The sequence below is a fragment of the Ylistrum balloti genome, unplaced genomic scaffold (assembly GCF_031769215.1).
Source record: "Ylistrum balloti isolate Yb309-2 unplaced genomic scaffold, AGI_CSIRO_Ybal_v1 Utg371262, whole genome shotgun sequence".
Taxonomy (NCBI): Eukaryota; Metazoa; Mollusca; class Bivalvia; order Pectinida; family Pectinidae; genus Ylistrum; species Ylistrum balloti.
The window spans coordinates 210595-223997 of record NW_026782680.1 but is presented as its reverse complement, the minus strand read 5'-3'; the positions used below and the strand labels follow the sequence as shown (position 1 = coordinate 223997).

The window sequence follows — 13403 nt, the reverse complement described above, 5'->3', positions numbered from 1 at the left end:
CATTTTCAAGCAGGATATTGATATTGAAAAATGCGCAAACAAAATGGCGAGAAGAAGTCGAGTCGATTCTCCCATGGAGATATTCGACGAAAATTCTGACTTGAAACGGGATGACATAGAAAAACAGAAGAAATTCTTAGAAGCTAGACAGCGTGCACGTTCACGTATCCTTAGAAAAGAATGCAATGGTTTTTGAATATTTGCATATTTCGAACGATTACCTGTTGCTAGGATTCGTCAAATATTTCTCGTATGCTACCGAATATTTCTCGTATGCTACAAATATAGAGAATTTATTATCTATTGAGTCACCCTCGCCAAAAATACAGAATGTTGCAGGATAAATAGATGACATGGCCAGTGTCTTAAAATATAAGCTGCATGTTGGCTAGGGAAGAAAGACAAAATACAGCATATTTTTTTAAGACACTGACCATGTATTCTTTTAGCACTGGTGTGTCAGTTGTCAATTTCATGTTCCCATATCATTTATACATTTTACTTATCCTAGTTCATACGATTTAATCTTTATGGATGACAACAACATTTTTTATTGCTGGTCTATAAGTAGGCTTTGGATAATTTCGAAATTGATGCATGGTAATTATTTCCTTAACAATGACAAAGCATTTTTTATTGGTTCTATAGAAAAAGTAAATAAAAAGATAAGTAAACTTGATAGAAAGTTACAGAAGTACACACAACTTGTTGTTGAGAGTCGGGCCTCAGATGTTGATGATGTGGACATTGAACACATTTCCAGTGATAGGGGGCGTGACACATACCAGAAGAGAGGTAAATTTAGTATCAAAAGAATTACTTTTCATCTATTCTGATAACAAAAAACAAAAAAAAAGAGAAACTCAAAAATCCTTTGAAATGTCAGCATAACCTTGGGACAGTACCTGTATTGTTGTAAAACTGTGCGAAATATAAGTCTTTATGTCATGAGTCAGGAGGAAAGAGAAAAAAATTCATATACAAACACTATTTTGCAGCAATTGGTAAACAAAAACAAGAAAAACAAAAATAAAATCTTAAGGAGATTTCAAAATTTTCCAATGTGTTTCTTGGAAAAGTTTAACAATACATGGATCTTAAATATTTACCATTTTTATCCGCAAATAAGGCCTTACCCACGAAGAAGCCTCCTTCCTCTTTTTCACAGAATCATCATAGTAAGCTAAAAGTAGTTCTCTCACAACTAATTATTGAACTTTTACACAAGAGGAGGAAGGGGGTGGGGGGTATTTGAAGAAAACCCTGAAAGTGGTCATTCAATTTTAACACAAGATTGTCACCTATGAAAACTTGTTAATAGTCATATACTTTTAGTGCCTCTGTATATTCTCTTTGCAGAAAAGGAAACAAGAGAAGTGAATAAATTTGCTGGGTATTTTACCATGAAACAAAGTATGTATTAGATATATTTTCTAAGTGTTTGACAATTGTATATCTACTCACTGGCTTCCATAATCCTCCTAAAAGTTTAATGAATTATATTTTACATCAAGATATCAATGACATGAATAAATTCAGTTAAAATTGTTAAATTTTTCATATTGATATATATAAAAAAAATTACCATAAACAAACACTGATAAAACATGTTCTTTGTATGCCTGTAAAAAATCAAGTTCTAGAATGTTATTTATTATTTGGGTCAGTAATCTATATTGGCTGATTTTTCTTTTTTCATCAAGCTTTTTTACCTGGAAGAAGTGAACGAGTAAAGCACATATCCAAAGTCAGCATGCAACCCAGTAAAACTACAGTGGTCAGTGTTTCAGTCTTAAAGTATATATACAGAATCATCAATACGTAATTTGTAAGCCGAAAAACTCAAATGCTCTACTGACTTTTTTATTTCTTAAAATATAGTGAAATTTACTTTGCATTGTGTGCAGGAGGTATCTATATAAGATGATGTGTCCTAAGACAAATCAATTTAATAAATTATTGCCTTATTGATAAATGTTTAGTAACTTATGCATATTTTATTTGCTCTTTGCAGACTTCAATAAAAGTGTATCATTTACAGTTTGTTGATGGAATTCTCTGTCTATTTTGGGTTCATATTCTATTTGCAGGCAAAAAAGGACTCTGGAAAACCAAAATTTGTAGAGGTAAATTTAAGTCTTTCATTTCTAGCCCATCATTATCAGATAGTGGACTATCACCTGTTATCTACAATCACTTGTCCATCATTGAAATAGCTTGTTATTTCTATACTAAAGCCTGAATCATTAAATTCAACATACCGGTAAATGTTCTTTTATCACCATCAGTACTGGTGGTACAAGAACATATGTTCAATATATATATTACAAACATGAAGAAAATATGAACTTTGTAGTTAGTTCCCTTTGTCCTATGGTGTGTATTTATCTATTTGTTATTTTGAGACTGATCAGTAAAACAAATTACTTTCTGTTACAGTTTAATATTGTTATTATTGATTTTTACCTCTTCAGAGAAGTGGTGAAGGGATTCTTCACAAATATTGAAAACATGGCTCCCTTTATCATGATCATAGATTGAGCTACATTGTGGAAACAACAAAAGGGTTTCTGAAATTTCACTTAATATTTCTGTCAGTAATTTGGTATTTTACTTTTTAATTGATGCTCTGTAAATCCATTTGCAGAAAATTGAGATCTTCCAAAGTTCTAAACCATGAAAAGACATCTTAATCTTTGTGACCTTTGATTTACTACTTCATACAGCCTAGTTATACTTCTGCTTTGCTTCCTTTTTAGAAGAGTGAAGTCATATGTTTTTGTGTATCAAGAAGTTGAAATACTTTAAAAGCAACAGAAGGATAACATTTTGATTGAAAATTTATGAACAGATAAAGAAAGAATTTAGAATACTTATTATGGCTACTGTTACACAGTTCTCTAGGTGTGTTCATTATGGATGTCTAACTCCTGTGTTTGGTTGTCATGGCTACTGTTACACAGTTCTCTAGGTGTGTTCATTATGGATGTCTAACTCCTGTGTTTGGTTGTCATGGCTACAGTTACACTAGTTCTCTAGGTATGTTAATTATGGATGTCTAACTCCTGTGTTTGGTTGTTATGGCTACAGTTACACCAGTTCTCTAGGTATGTTAATTATGGATGTCTAACTCCTGTGTTTGGTTGTCATGGCTACAGTTACACTAGTTCTCTAGGTATGTTAATTATGGATGTCTAACTCCTGTGTTTGGTTGTCATGGCTACAGTTACACTAGTTCTCTAGGTATGTTAATTACGGATGTCTAACTTCTGTGTTTGGTTGTTATGGCTACAGTTACACCAGTTCTCTAGGTATGTTAATTATGGATGTCTAACTCCTGTGTTTGGTTGTTATGGCTACAGTTACATCAGTACCCTGGGTTTGACCACACAGAACTCAGTGTTCTTCCTGATGAAATACTTGTGGAGGACATGCTGAAAAAAGCTGCTGATGCACATGTACAACTCAATGTAAAGGTAGGCATGACCTTGTGGTAAGGTAGGCATGTACTCTTGTTAAAACATAAACTGATGTGTACTTGAGTATTGGTGATGAAGTACTTGTGCTGGGATAAAGAGGGGATAAATTATACTATAGTTTATATACGATAAATAGATTTTTCAGGATGATTTGTTTAATTTCCATTGGAAATATTTAAAACTTAATTAGAAGTTTGAGTGAAGGATGATGGCTTGATGGTATGCCCATATTGATCCTGACTGACCTCCAGAGGCTGATTGGCAGGGCCAAAAATGGTCAAATGGACTTAATTTAAAAAATCTTCTCAACACCCAGATATGGAAGAATCAAAAGCTTTTTGTGTATGGAAGCATCTTAAGGTGTTTAACCAAAATTATGCATTTCATGACCCCAGGGTCTTGCCTTTCCCCATGGGGAGGGGATAAAGTTTGCTTTAGTTTATATAGGAAAACTAGATTTTTGAGCATAATTTGTTTAGTTTCCATTGGAAATATTTTAAACTTGGTTAGAATTATGAGTGAAAGATGATAGCTTGATGGTATGCCCATTTTGATCCTGGCTGACCCCGAAGGGTTGATTGGCAGGGTCAAAAAGGGCCAAATTGACTGAAATTTCAAATATCTTCTTCTCAACACCCAGGGATGGTAGAATCAAATGTTCTGTATGAATGGAAGCATGGAAGGTGCTGTAATTACCAAAATGGGTTTCACATTTCTTCCTGGGGAAGAAGTTTTTTAAAACTCTATTGTAATTTTCATAGAAAAATTGCATTTTTGAGCATAATATTGGTTATTTCCTACTAGCTTGAAAGGCAAAGGTGAATTTTTTTCTTTTTTTTTTATATTTGGAATTGTGTTTTAGGTGGAAAAAAGGGAATATGTTGTAATGGATGTATTTATAATCAGTTATGTAAAAGTATTTACTTAATTTGTAGTTAAGTTAGCACTTTTGGTATATACTAATTGTGAAAGGGAAGGTATGTATTTTTGTACAGGTAGGTTTATCATAGACTATATGTACTATATATCGATCAGGTGATATCATTTTGCAATATGTAGATTTGAGGTCCTAGTTTACAAGTGACATACATGTTTTTTTAACTGAACAGGCTAAATGAGTGTTTCTCTGAAGACTTGTAAATGTTGTGTCGATATTAACATCATTATAATGTTATTTGTTTCAGCCCTCGTACGCGCCAGACTTTCAGTTATGGTACTATTCTGAATTGTCACAGGCAGTCTTTCTGGTAAGTTACCCCAAAGTTTAAGTAGAAATGTGTTATGGTTATAAAGAACTTTTAAGCTGATATTTTTTATTGATATACTCTATTTTTTAATTGAACAGGACATGTTTTGGTACTTGTTCCTGGAGAAGTATCAATCCAGTAAGAATTCTCAAGTGAAGCTGTTTAATAGGACGGCTCACAACTTTGTCAAGCTTTTACTGTTTGTCAGGAATCCACTCCACAAGGATGTGTTTTTCAAGGTATATTTTAGTAGATTGGATTGTGAAAGTTGTATATATTACATGTTCATAATGACAGTTGTATGTATTACATGTTCATAATGACAGTTGTATGTATTACATGTACATAATGACAGTTGTATGTATTACATGTTCATAATGACAGTTGTATGTATTACATGTTCATAATGACAGTTGTATGTATTACATGTTCATAATGACAGTTGTATGTATTACATGTTCATAATGACAGTTGTATGTATTACATGTACATAATGACAGTTGTATGTATTACATGTTCATAATGACAGTTGTATGTATTACATGTTCATAATGACAGTTGTATGTATTACATGTACATAATGACAGTTGTATGACAGTTGTATGTATTACATGAACATAATGACAGTTGTATGTATTACATGTACATAATGACAGTTGTATGTATTACATGTACATAATGACAGTTGTATGTATTACATGTACATAATGACAGTTGTATGACAGTTATATATATTACATGTACATAATGACAGTTGTATGTATTACATGTACATAATGACAGTTGTATATATTACATGTACATAATGACAGTTGTATGACAGTTGTATGTATTACATGTACATAATGACAGTTGTATGTATTACATGTACATAATGACAGTTGTATGACAGTTGTATGTATTACATGTACATGATGACAGTTGTATGTATTACATGTACATAATGACAGTTGTATGTATTACATGTACATAATGACAGTTGTATATGTTACATGTACATAATGACAGTTGTATGTATTACATGTACATAATGACAGTTGTATGACAGTTGTATGTATTACATGAACATAATGACAGTTGTATGTATTACATGTACATAATGACAGTTGTATGTATTACATGTACATAATGACAGTTGTATGTATTACATGTACATAATGACAGTTGTATGACAGTTATATATATTACATGTACATAATGACAGTTGTATATGTTACATGTACATAATGACAGTTGTATATATTACTTGTACATAATGACAGTTGTATGACAGTTATATATATTAGATGTACATAATGACAGTTGTATGTATTACATGTTCATTATGACAGTTGTATGTATTACATGTACATAATGACAGTTGTATGTATTACATGTACATAATGACAGTTGTATGTATTACATGTACATAATGACAGTTGTATATACAGTTATATATATTACATGTACATAATGACAGTTGTATGTATTACATGTACATAATGACAGTTGTATGTATTACATGTACATAATGACAGTTGTATGTATTATATGTACATAATGACAGTTGTATGTATTACATGTACATAATGACAGTTGTATGTATTACATGTACATAATGACAGTTGTATGTATTACATGTACATAATGACAGTTGTATATGTTACATGTACATAATGACAGTTGTATATATTACATGTACATAATGACAGTTGTATGTATTACATGTACATAATGACAGTTGTATATGTTACATGTACATAATGACAGTTGTATATGTTACATGTACATAATGACAGTTGCATGACAGTTGTATATATTACATGTACATAATGACAGTTGTATGTGTATACTATTTAATGAAAGATGTACATATTGTATTATTGTATATCCCAGAGTGTTAGTTGTTATGTACATCAATAAGTAATCAGTGAAAGATTTCCTAGTGTTTTGTTAGGTTGTAACTGTAGCTATACTAAGTTACAGCTGTCCATGTTTATTTACTAATTATGACAGGAATTTTCAGGAGAATATTGGTAAGATTTCTGAATGGAAAGGATTAGTTTGTCTATGAATACACTGGTTTGTCTGAGTGGTCTTGCTTATGATGTTTCAGGACTACCCAAGTCTGTTGTCACAAGCTATATATGCTGCATATTGCCACTCCTTCCCAGACTCCTACAAACAGTTTGGGGAGCAGTTTAAAGAGGACTTGGTGGCGTTAGTGTATCAGTGGATTGCGGGTAAGTCATTTTTCTCTTACCTCAGAAAAATCTTGGTGTTATCGTTTTTCTCTTACTTCAGAAATATCTAGGTGTTATCACTAAACTCTTACTTCATTTATGTTATTATAAATCTTATACTTAATTCTTAGCTGTTCAGTGCTCAAGAAAATTGTTCTTTTCACATGCTACAGGAATCAAACCAGCTCCTCGAATTTGGATGTCATGGAATTTTGATAAACTTGAGCCACCAAATATAAAGATGAGAGAAGAACTGGCAAATTCTCAGAAAAAGAAGAAAAGTAAGTTAATTATGAGTATAGACAGTTCACTTAGTTACACCCTTTTTATTTGGCAGAAGTAATCATTAATCATTGGATGTCTTCAGGTGGATTTATTTTGGTTTTGTTTTTGTTTTTGTTTTTTAACTGGGAGGAGAGGGGCAGAGTTAAAATTATCAATGTTTTTGACTTATTATTTCATATTTTCATGTCAGCTCACTTTTTTGGGAGGTTTTGGGGTCAGTTTTTTTTTAAAGAATTCATAGTCCATTAGTATACTTCCTACACCCTCCTGTTTGGTATAAATGATTAGAGATCTGAAGTTTTGTAAATGCAGATTTTTCAGTTTTGTGGCTTTTTTTCGAAATTGAAATGTTTTGGACTTTTCAAAGCTCAATTCAATGTTTTTGCAGTAGGTTTTAAAAGTTTTTGAATTCAAAAAGAATACAACCAACACTTTACAATCATTAGAGGTCAATGATCCATGACTGATTTTTTCCCCAAACTTTACAATGTAAATATATGTCTTACACCCCTCCCACCTGGTATACATTTTCATTTAAATGTCCAATGGTTGACCTACAGTATCACAACACTTTTGTTATAAACTTTTAAAAATGAGTGATTAAAACAGCATTTTGCGATGGCTGCTGCTGGTGAACTTGGCAATCATTGATTGCACTTGTTTAAACAAATGTATGTGTGTGAGTGTGACACTACTGTATGTTGAAGCTTTAGTAATTTAATCCATAGACCTGCCTTTTTATGACAAAGATGAATTATATGTTGAATTGCAACCCAATTTGTTATACAATGGTGTTTCTAGATAAAACAACACTTCATTCTTATTATCTATATTTCTCTCATTTATCTCAGCGGCATCAGCCACATTGAACTTCGACTTCATTGACTCCATGTTCTCCAGCAATGGTAGTCAGTATACCTCCATGACTTCCCTCAACCAATCCGTGTCAAAATCATCAATGCAGAGTTATGGTGGGCGCAACAGAAAACATGGATCAGTGCGGAAAAGGAATTCTGTGACAGGATTGACTCCAAGATTTAGGAGTCAGTCACCTGGGTCATCACAGGATGGGGCCATTATTGATACTGTGGCTGAGCACCAGGGTGTGGATAACAAAAGAACAGGTGGTAAGAAGCAACCAGACCCACGCAAGATCATGGATGCGCTGACACCAATAAGGGAGACAACTCTAGAAGAAGAGCATGATAAAATGGATACCAAGACCTCTAATGCCTCTGTAGTGATGGCAAAGGCTGCTGCGATAAAATCATCAGAAGACAAATTCTACAAAGAGGTACTTATAAAACCAGCACTTCCTTCCAAAACTCTAAATTAGTTCACTTAAAAGGTAAAATTATTCTTAACATAATGTACTTTCTGAAGGATTACATAATTATTAAAACTGTAGGAGTTGTTACCTTAGACCTGTGAGTACAGGTTGACAAGTAACCTTGGCCCTTATTTAACTGAGTACAGGTTGACAAGTAACCTCGGCCCTTATTTAACTGAGTACAGGTTGACAAGTAACCTCGGCCCTTATTTAACTGAGTACAGGTTGGCAAGTAACCTCAGCCCTTATTTAACTGAGTACAGGTTGGCAAGTAACCTCAGCCCTTATTTAACTGAGTACAGGTTGACGAGTAACCTCAACCCTTATTTAACTGAGTACAGGTTGACAAGTAACCTCAGCCCTTATTTAACTGACACTAGAGGCCTTTGCTGATAGGGCCCAACACAGCTGAAATGTGATGGGCACCATCTTGTCTCTGATACAGATCACTCGTATGACAAGGACATTATTAAGTAACCAGCAAATCTATAGTAAGGTTTACACACTTTGATACCAAAATTTTAATTAAAAAAAAACCCACTCTCATAATGTTTAGTAAAGTAGAGTTTATGTGTTACAATATTATTTCATTGATGCTCTATAAAAAACATCACCAGTTAAAATGGAATCCATGAACAATAGCCAGGGTATCCAGTATTCAGTATCCACTAACATAGGGCAACACTAAGACAAAGGAGAAGCACATTAATGTCAAGTTAGGAAATCTCATATGATTTTAAGTTTGGACTGAAAGTTTGCCTCAAGTTGATAGTACATAAAAACATGATGAAATGTGACACTGTGCCTTTCCAGTCAAGGCTGTTAAAGTAACTTTTTTGGCTTCAGCCAGTCATTCGCAAAATTTATATAGATCTTTATTCTTGAAGTGTCAGGATTGCTTTTCATGTCTAAAGGACAAACGTCAAGGCTGCAGGGAGTATTTTCATGTCTGAAGGACAGACATCAAGGCTACAGTGAGTCTTTTCATGTCTGAAGGACAGACATCAAGACTACAGTGAGTCTTTTCATGTCTGAAGGACAGACATCAAGGTTGCAGTGAGTCTTTTCATGTCTGAAGGACAGACATCAAGGCTAGTGAGTCTTTTCATGTCTGAAGGACAGACATCAAGGCTGCAGTGAGTCTTTTCATGTCTGAAGGACAGACATCAAGGCTACAGTGAGTCTTTTCATGTCTGAAAGACAGACATCAAGGCTAGTATTTTCATGTCTGAAGGACAGACATCAAGGCTACAGGGAGGCTTCTCATGTTGGTCAGATTTCTTACAGACCTTCCTTCAGTATCAAAGAGTACTTATTTTGATTTCTAACTCATGTTTGATTTGGAGCCAGATTTGAAATTCAGTATGACCAGCAGTGACTGATTTTGTTACTAACAGAATAGGTCTTTATTTATTCTCTTAACATTTTTTTCCTAATTGATTAGTGCATATGTCTCTTTACCATCTCCTCTTTTAATTGTGTGACAAGTCAATGCAATTTTGTGATAGTCTTATATATTATGAGAATAATTTTTTAAACAATTTCTACATTTTGTTTCTAGAATAATTTTTCTATTTTTGTTGAACAACTATGTTTTTGGTGTATTTCCCTTTGTAATGGTGAATAGTTGGCAACTTTTAGATAAATTTTGATTTTCAGTCTCACCCAGCCTGTCGAGGGCCTGACTTCCGTAAGTCTGCGTTTAACATTCATGGTCAGAGCCCGCTGATGGCCCACTTTCTGCGTATGAAGAAAATATCACAGGAAGGGGGTATGGTGGTGCGTGTTTGTCGCACAGAACTCCAGAATCTACCTGCATATCCTTTTTCTGTGTATATGATTTAAATTTCATATTCAACGCATAAACAAGCGAGTTTAAACATTTCTTAAATATTTATATATTGGGTCATTTGGTATATTATCCTTTCCGTGTATACATATTTATTACTATCCTTACAAGTACTATATAATTTTTTGCGTTAAATGATGTATCTTATCATTCAGTATTTGCCATTTTCGAGTAGGCCTGTCAACATGAATTGAAATATGAATCTCCTTAACAGTAATTACTCTTGATGCACCTACGTATAAAGAACTCATCAAGGACTCATTTCAAAGAGTTAGAGAGATTGAAAAAGAATATGACAGGTAAGTAATAGATCCTACATTTACCCTGGAGTCATTCCTGATTTATCAAGCTTACAGTTAGTGTAGTTAAAGCCATTACATCTGTGGTCATTGAAGTTAAGTGTCAAACCTTTAATTAGTGGAAGTTTGTGAATTTACAAAATACATACCAACATGTGTGTGTTATCTAGTTTTACTTGTCTGTTGACAGATTCTATGATAAGAACATGAGGGAAAGCCTGGCATCCACAAAGAAACATCGGGAGATGAATCATGAGTACCAGAAACTACAGTCCTCTCTGTTGGCTAGACCCAAGGAGGTCAAACGTCTTTGTGAACTTCTCATCCTTGAGCAGAATGTAAGGAAATTTAGGTCTTGTAGCTCGTTTAGGAGGTAGATTTATTTACTGGACAAAAGTCATAAATAAAGATAGGAGTGCTTGTTTCTTTGATATTCTGTGGCTCCTTACTGAAGATCAAAGCTGTTGCTATACATAGAAATGGCCAATTCTATATTGCTATTATACCGTTACCAATACATCAATTTCTATCAAGATTACAATGAAACAATATGCAGTACTTAGATATAAAAATCATGATTTCGGTATAGAAAGGTGTTTGCACAAGCTGTTTCAATACCTATTTATGTGTCCTTGTGATGAAGAAGTAACAGTACTGACTCTTTATCATCAGACACAACATCAGATGTTTTATCAGACAGATTTGTTTATTCATGTTCTTCCTTTCCAATGTGTCAATTGTTAAGCTGGAATGTTGACCACATGATTAGATCGTCTAAAGAGTTCTCCCCTACTGAATTTCTTATGTCTATTTACAGAAAGACCAGGACTCTGTATCAGCTGGTGCTGATGCTGCGCTAGAATCCGCCTTACTGGCCTGTCAGGATTGATTTGCTATGTCTTCGAAAGTTGCTCTGCAAATCAGTACTCCGTCCATGATCTGTAGCATCATTTGTGATAAGACATTAAAGAAAAATTTGATTAGAACAGTTAAATCATTCTCTCTGGCAGACAACATGTGCCAAATGGTAATATATACTTTATAATTTGTGGATATTCTACATTTCCATAGGAGTATGTAACTGAGAGAGTGAGAATGTTGTTGGTGGTTGTATGGCGTGGATATTCTACATTTCAGTATGAGTATGTAACTGAGAGAGTAAGAATTATGTTGGTTGTTGTATGGCGTGGATATTCTACATTTCACTATGAGTATATAACGGAGAGAGTGAGAATGTTGTTGGTGATTGTATGTTAATTTCATGTCATCGTTTACACATATTCAGCATTATCATTGCCTTTGATAGTGATCAGGTTTATGTATACTTGTACTTCAAAACAATTCTCAATTTATCTGTGATATCTTAAATAAATGGTAAAATCTGACATGTTATTTTACTTTTCTTTAGCACGACTTGTGAATTACAACTGCTTTATGAATTTTTGAGTTCTCAAACAAATGATGACCAGTCCTATAAAATATAGCAAGATTTCGTTGCCAAAACCTAAACAAAATTAGGATATATATGGTTCCCATCCCTCAAAACGGGCCATGATATCATGAATTTGAACAGAATTCTGTTTGAAGGGTGGAAATATATTACTACTTGTCATACACAAACCAAGAGGAGGTAAAGTCTGGAAAATCTCAATTCAAATGATAATACTGCTACAATGTGTTTCTTTATTGCCCTGGATAGTGGGGCAGGAATTGATTTTTCTCAAGGATTACAATACAATAAAGCATTAGACTTTTTCATCACTAACACCAATAAAATGTTTTGTTAAAGTGACCTTGTTACAGTCACAGCAACAACGACCTTAATCTGATATGTGATACTTACCATGTTTTGTCAAATGTGTAACTGGAGACCAGCTTAAATCAGGAGAATCTATCACAACAGCCGACTTGAAGCGGATTGTCAAGACAAATAAAATATCAAAAAGCTGCCTTCAGCCTGATTTGATTGATTCTCTTTGGTTTAAGCTTAACCTTACTCATCAGTCCCTTGTATACCTTCAGGTATCCAGGTGAGAAGTGATCAACATTTTCACCACCACTGATAACTACATGGCGTTGACTCCACTACCCAATAATGGGAAGCAAGTTTTTTTGGTATCAAATGACAGAGTTATCAAGGCTTTCAAAATTACTGAAATATATTTTATTCAGCTATAAATAATCAATAGATTACCAGGTATATCAATTGTCCCAGTCTTATTGTAACATCCTAATACTACAGATTAGTCTGGTCCAATAATCTGCTCCAAAAGTCACCCTGGCATCACAATACATTCACATCCTCACATCCTTAACATACACATTTGGTTTATAAATGTTCAACAAAATTAACAAATACGGTTCCTGAACATCAAATACCAGTGAATTAAACCAGGTATTCCTTAACCAGAAAGTACAATCAGTTAGATGGATTTCCACTTTTTAAAATGAGTAAAGCTGTAGCACTATTTAATTTATCAAGGTGAAAAATGGCAGCACTATTTATACAATTCAGTTTTTCATCAAAGCATGCATACACACCATCTTTAGGTTATTTCTTGCAGTTACAACCTAGCACACTAAACAAACTTACAGCGACTCGTTCATGTAACTTCAACAATAACATCCATACCACATTCTTACACAGTTGTAAGCTAGAATGAAAGTTCATAGAGAAAAAGAAAGAGAGAAA

At 33.6% G+C, this 13403-nt stretch overlaps 1 protein-coding gene across 1 annotated transcript; it reads left to right on the top strand.

Annotated features, from left to right (window-relative positions):
* The first annotated feature begins 43 nt into the window (after positions 1-43).
* Positions 44-12078, top strand: LOC132561678 (protein FAM227B-like). Its single transcript, XM_060226380.1, has 15 exons — positions 44-164; positions 628-795; positions 1360-1413; positions 1704-1777; positions 2091-2126; positions 3363-3476; positions 4664-4726; positions 4825-4965; positions 6822-6948; positions 7122-7229; positions 8085-8527; positions 10223-10380; positions 10634-10711; positions 10902-11049; positions 11529-12078. Exons 1-15 carry the CDS (start codon positions 44-46, stop codon positions 11598-11600), a joined length of 1905 nt encoding a protein of 634 aa, XP_060082363.1. The 3' UTR covers positions 11601-12078.
* The last annotated feature ends 1325 nt before the right edge of the window (positions 12079-13403 follow it).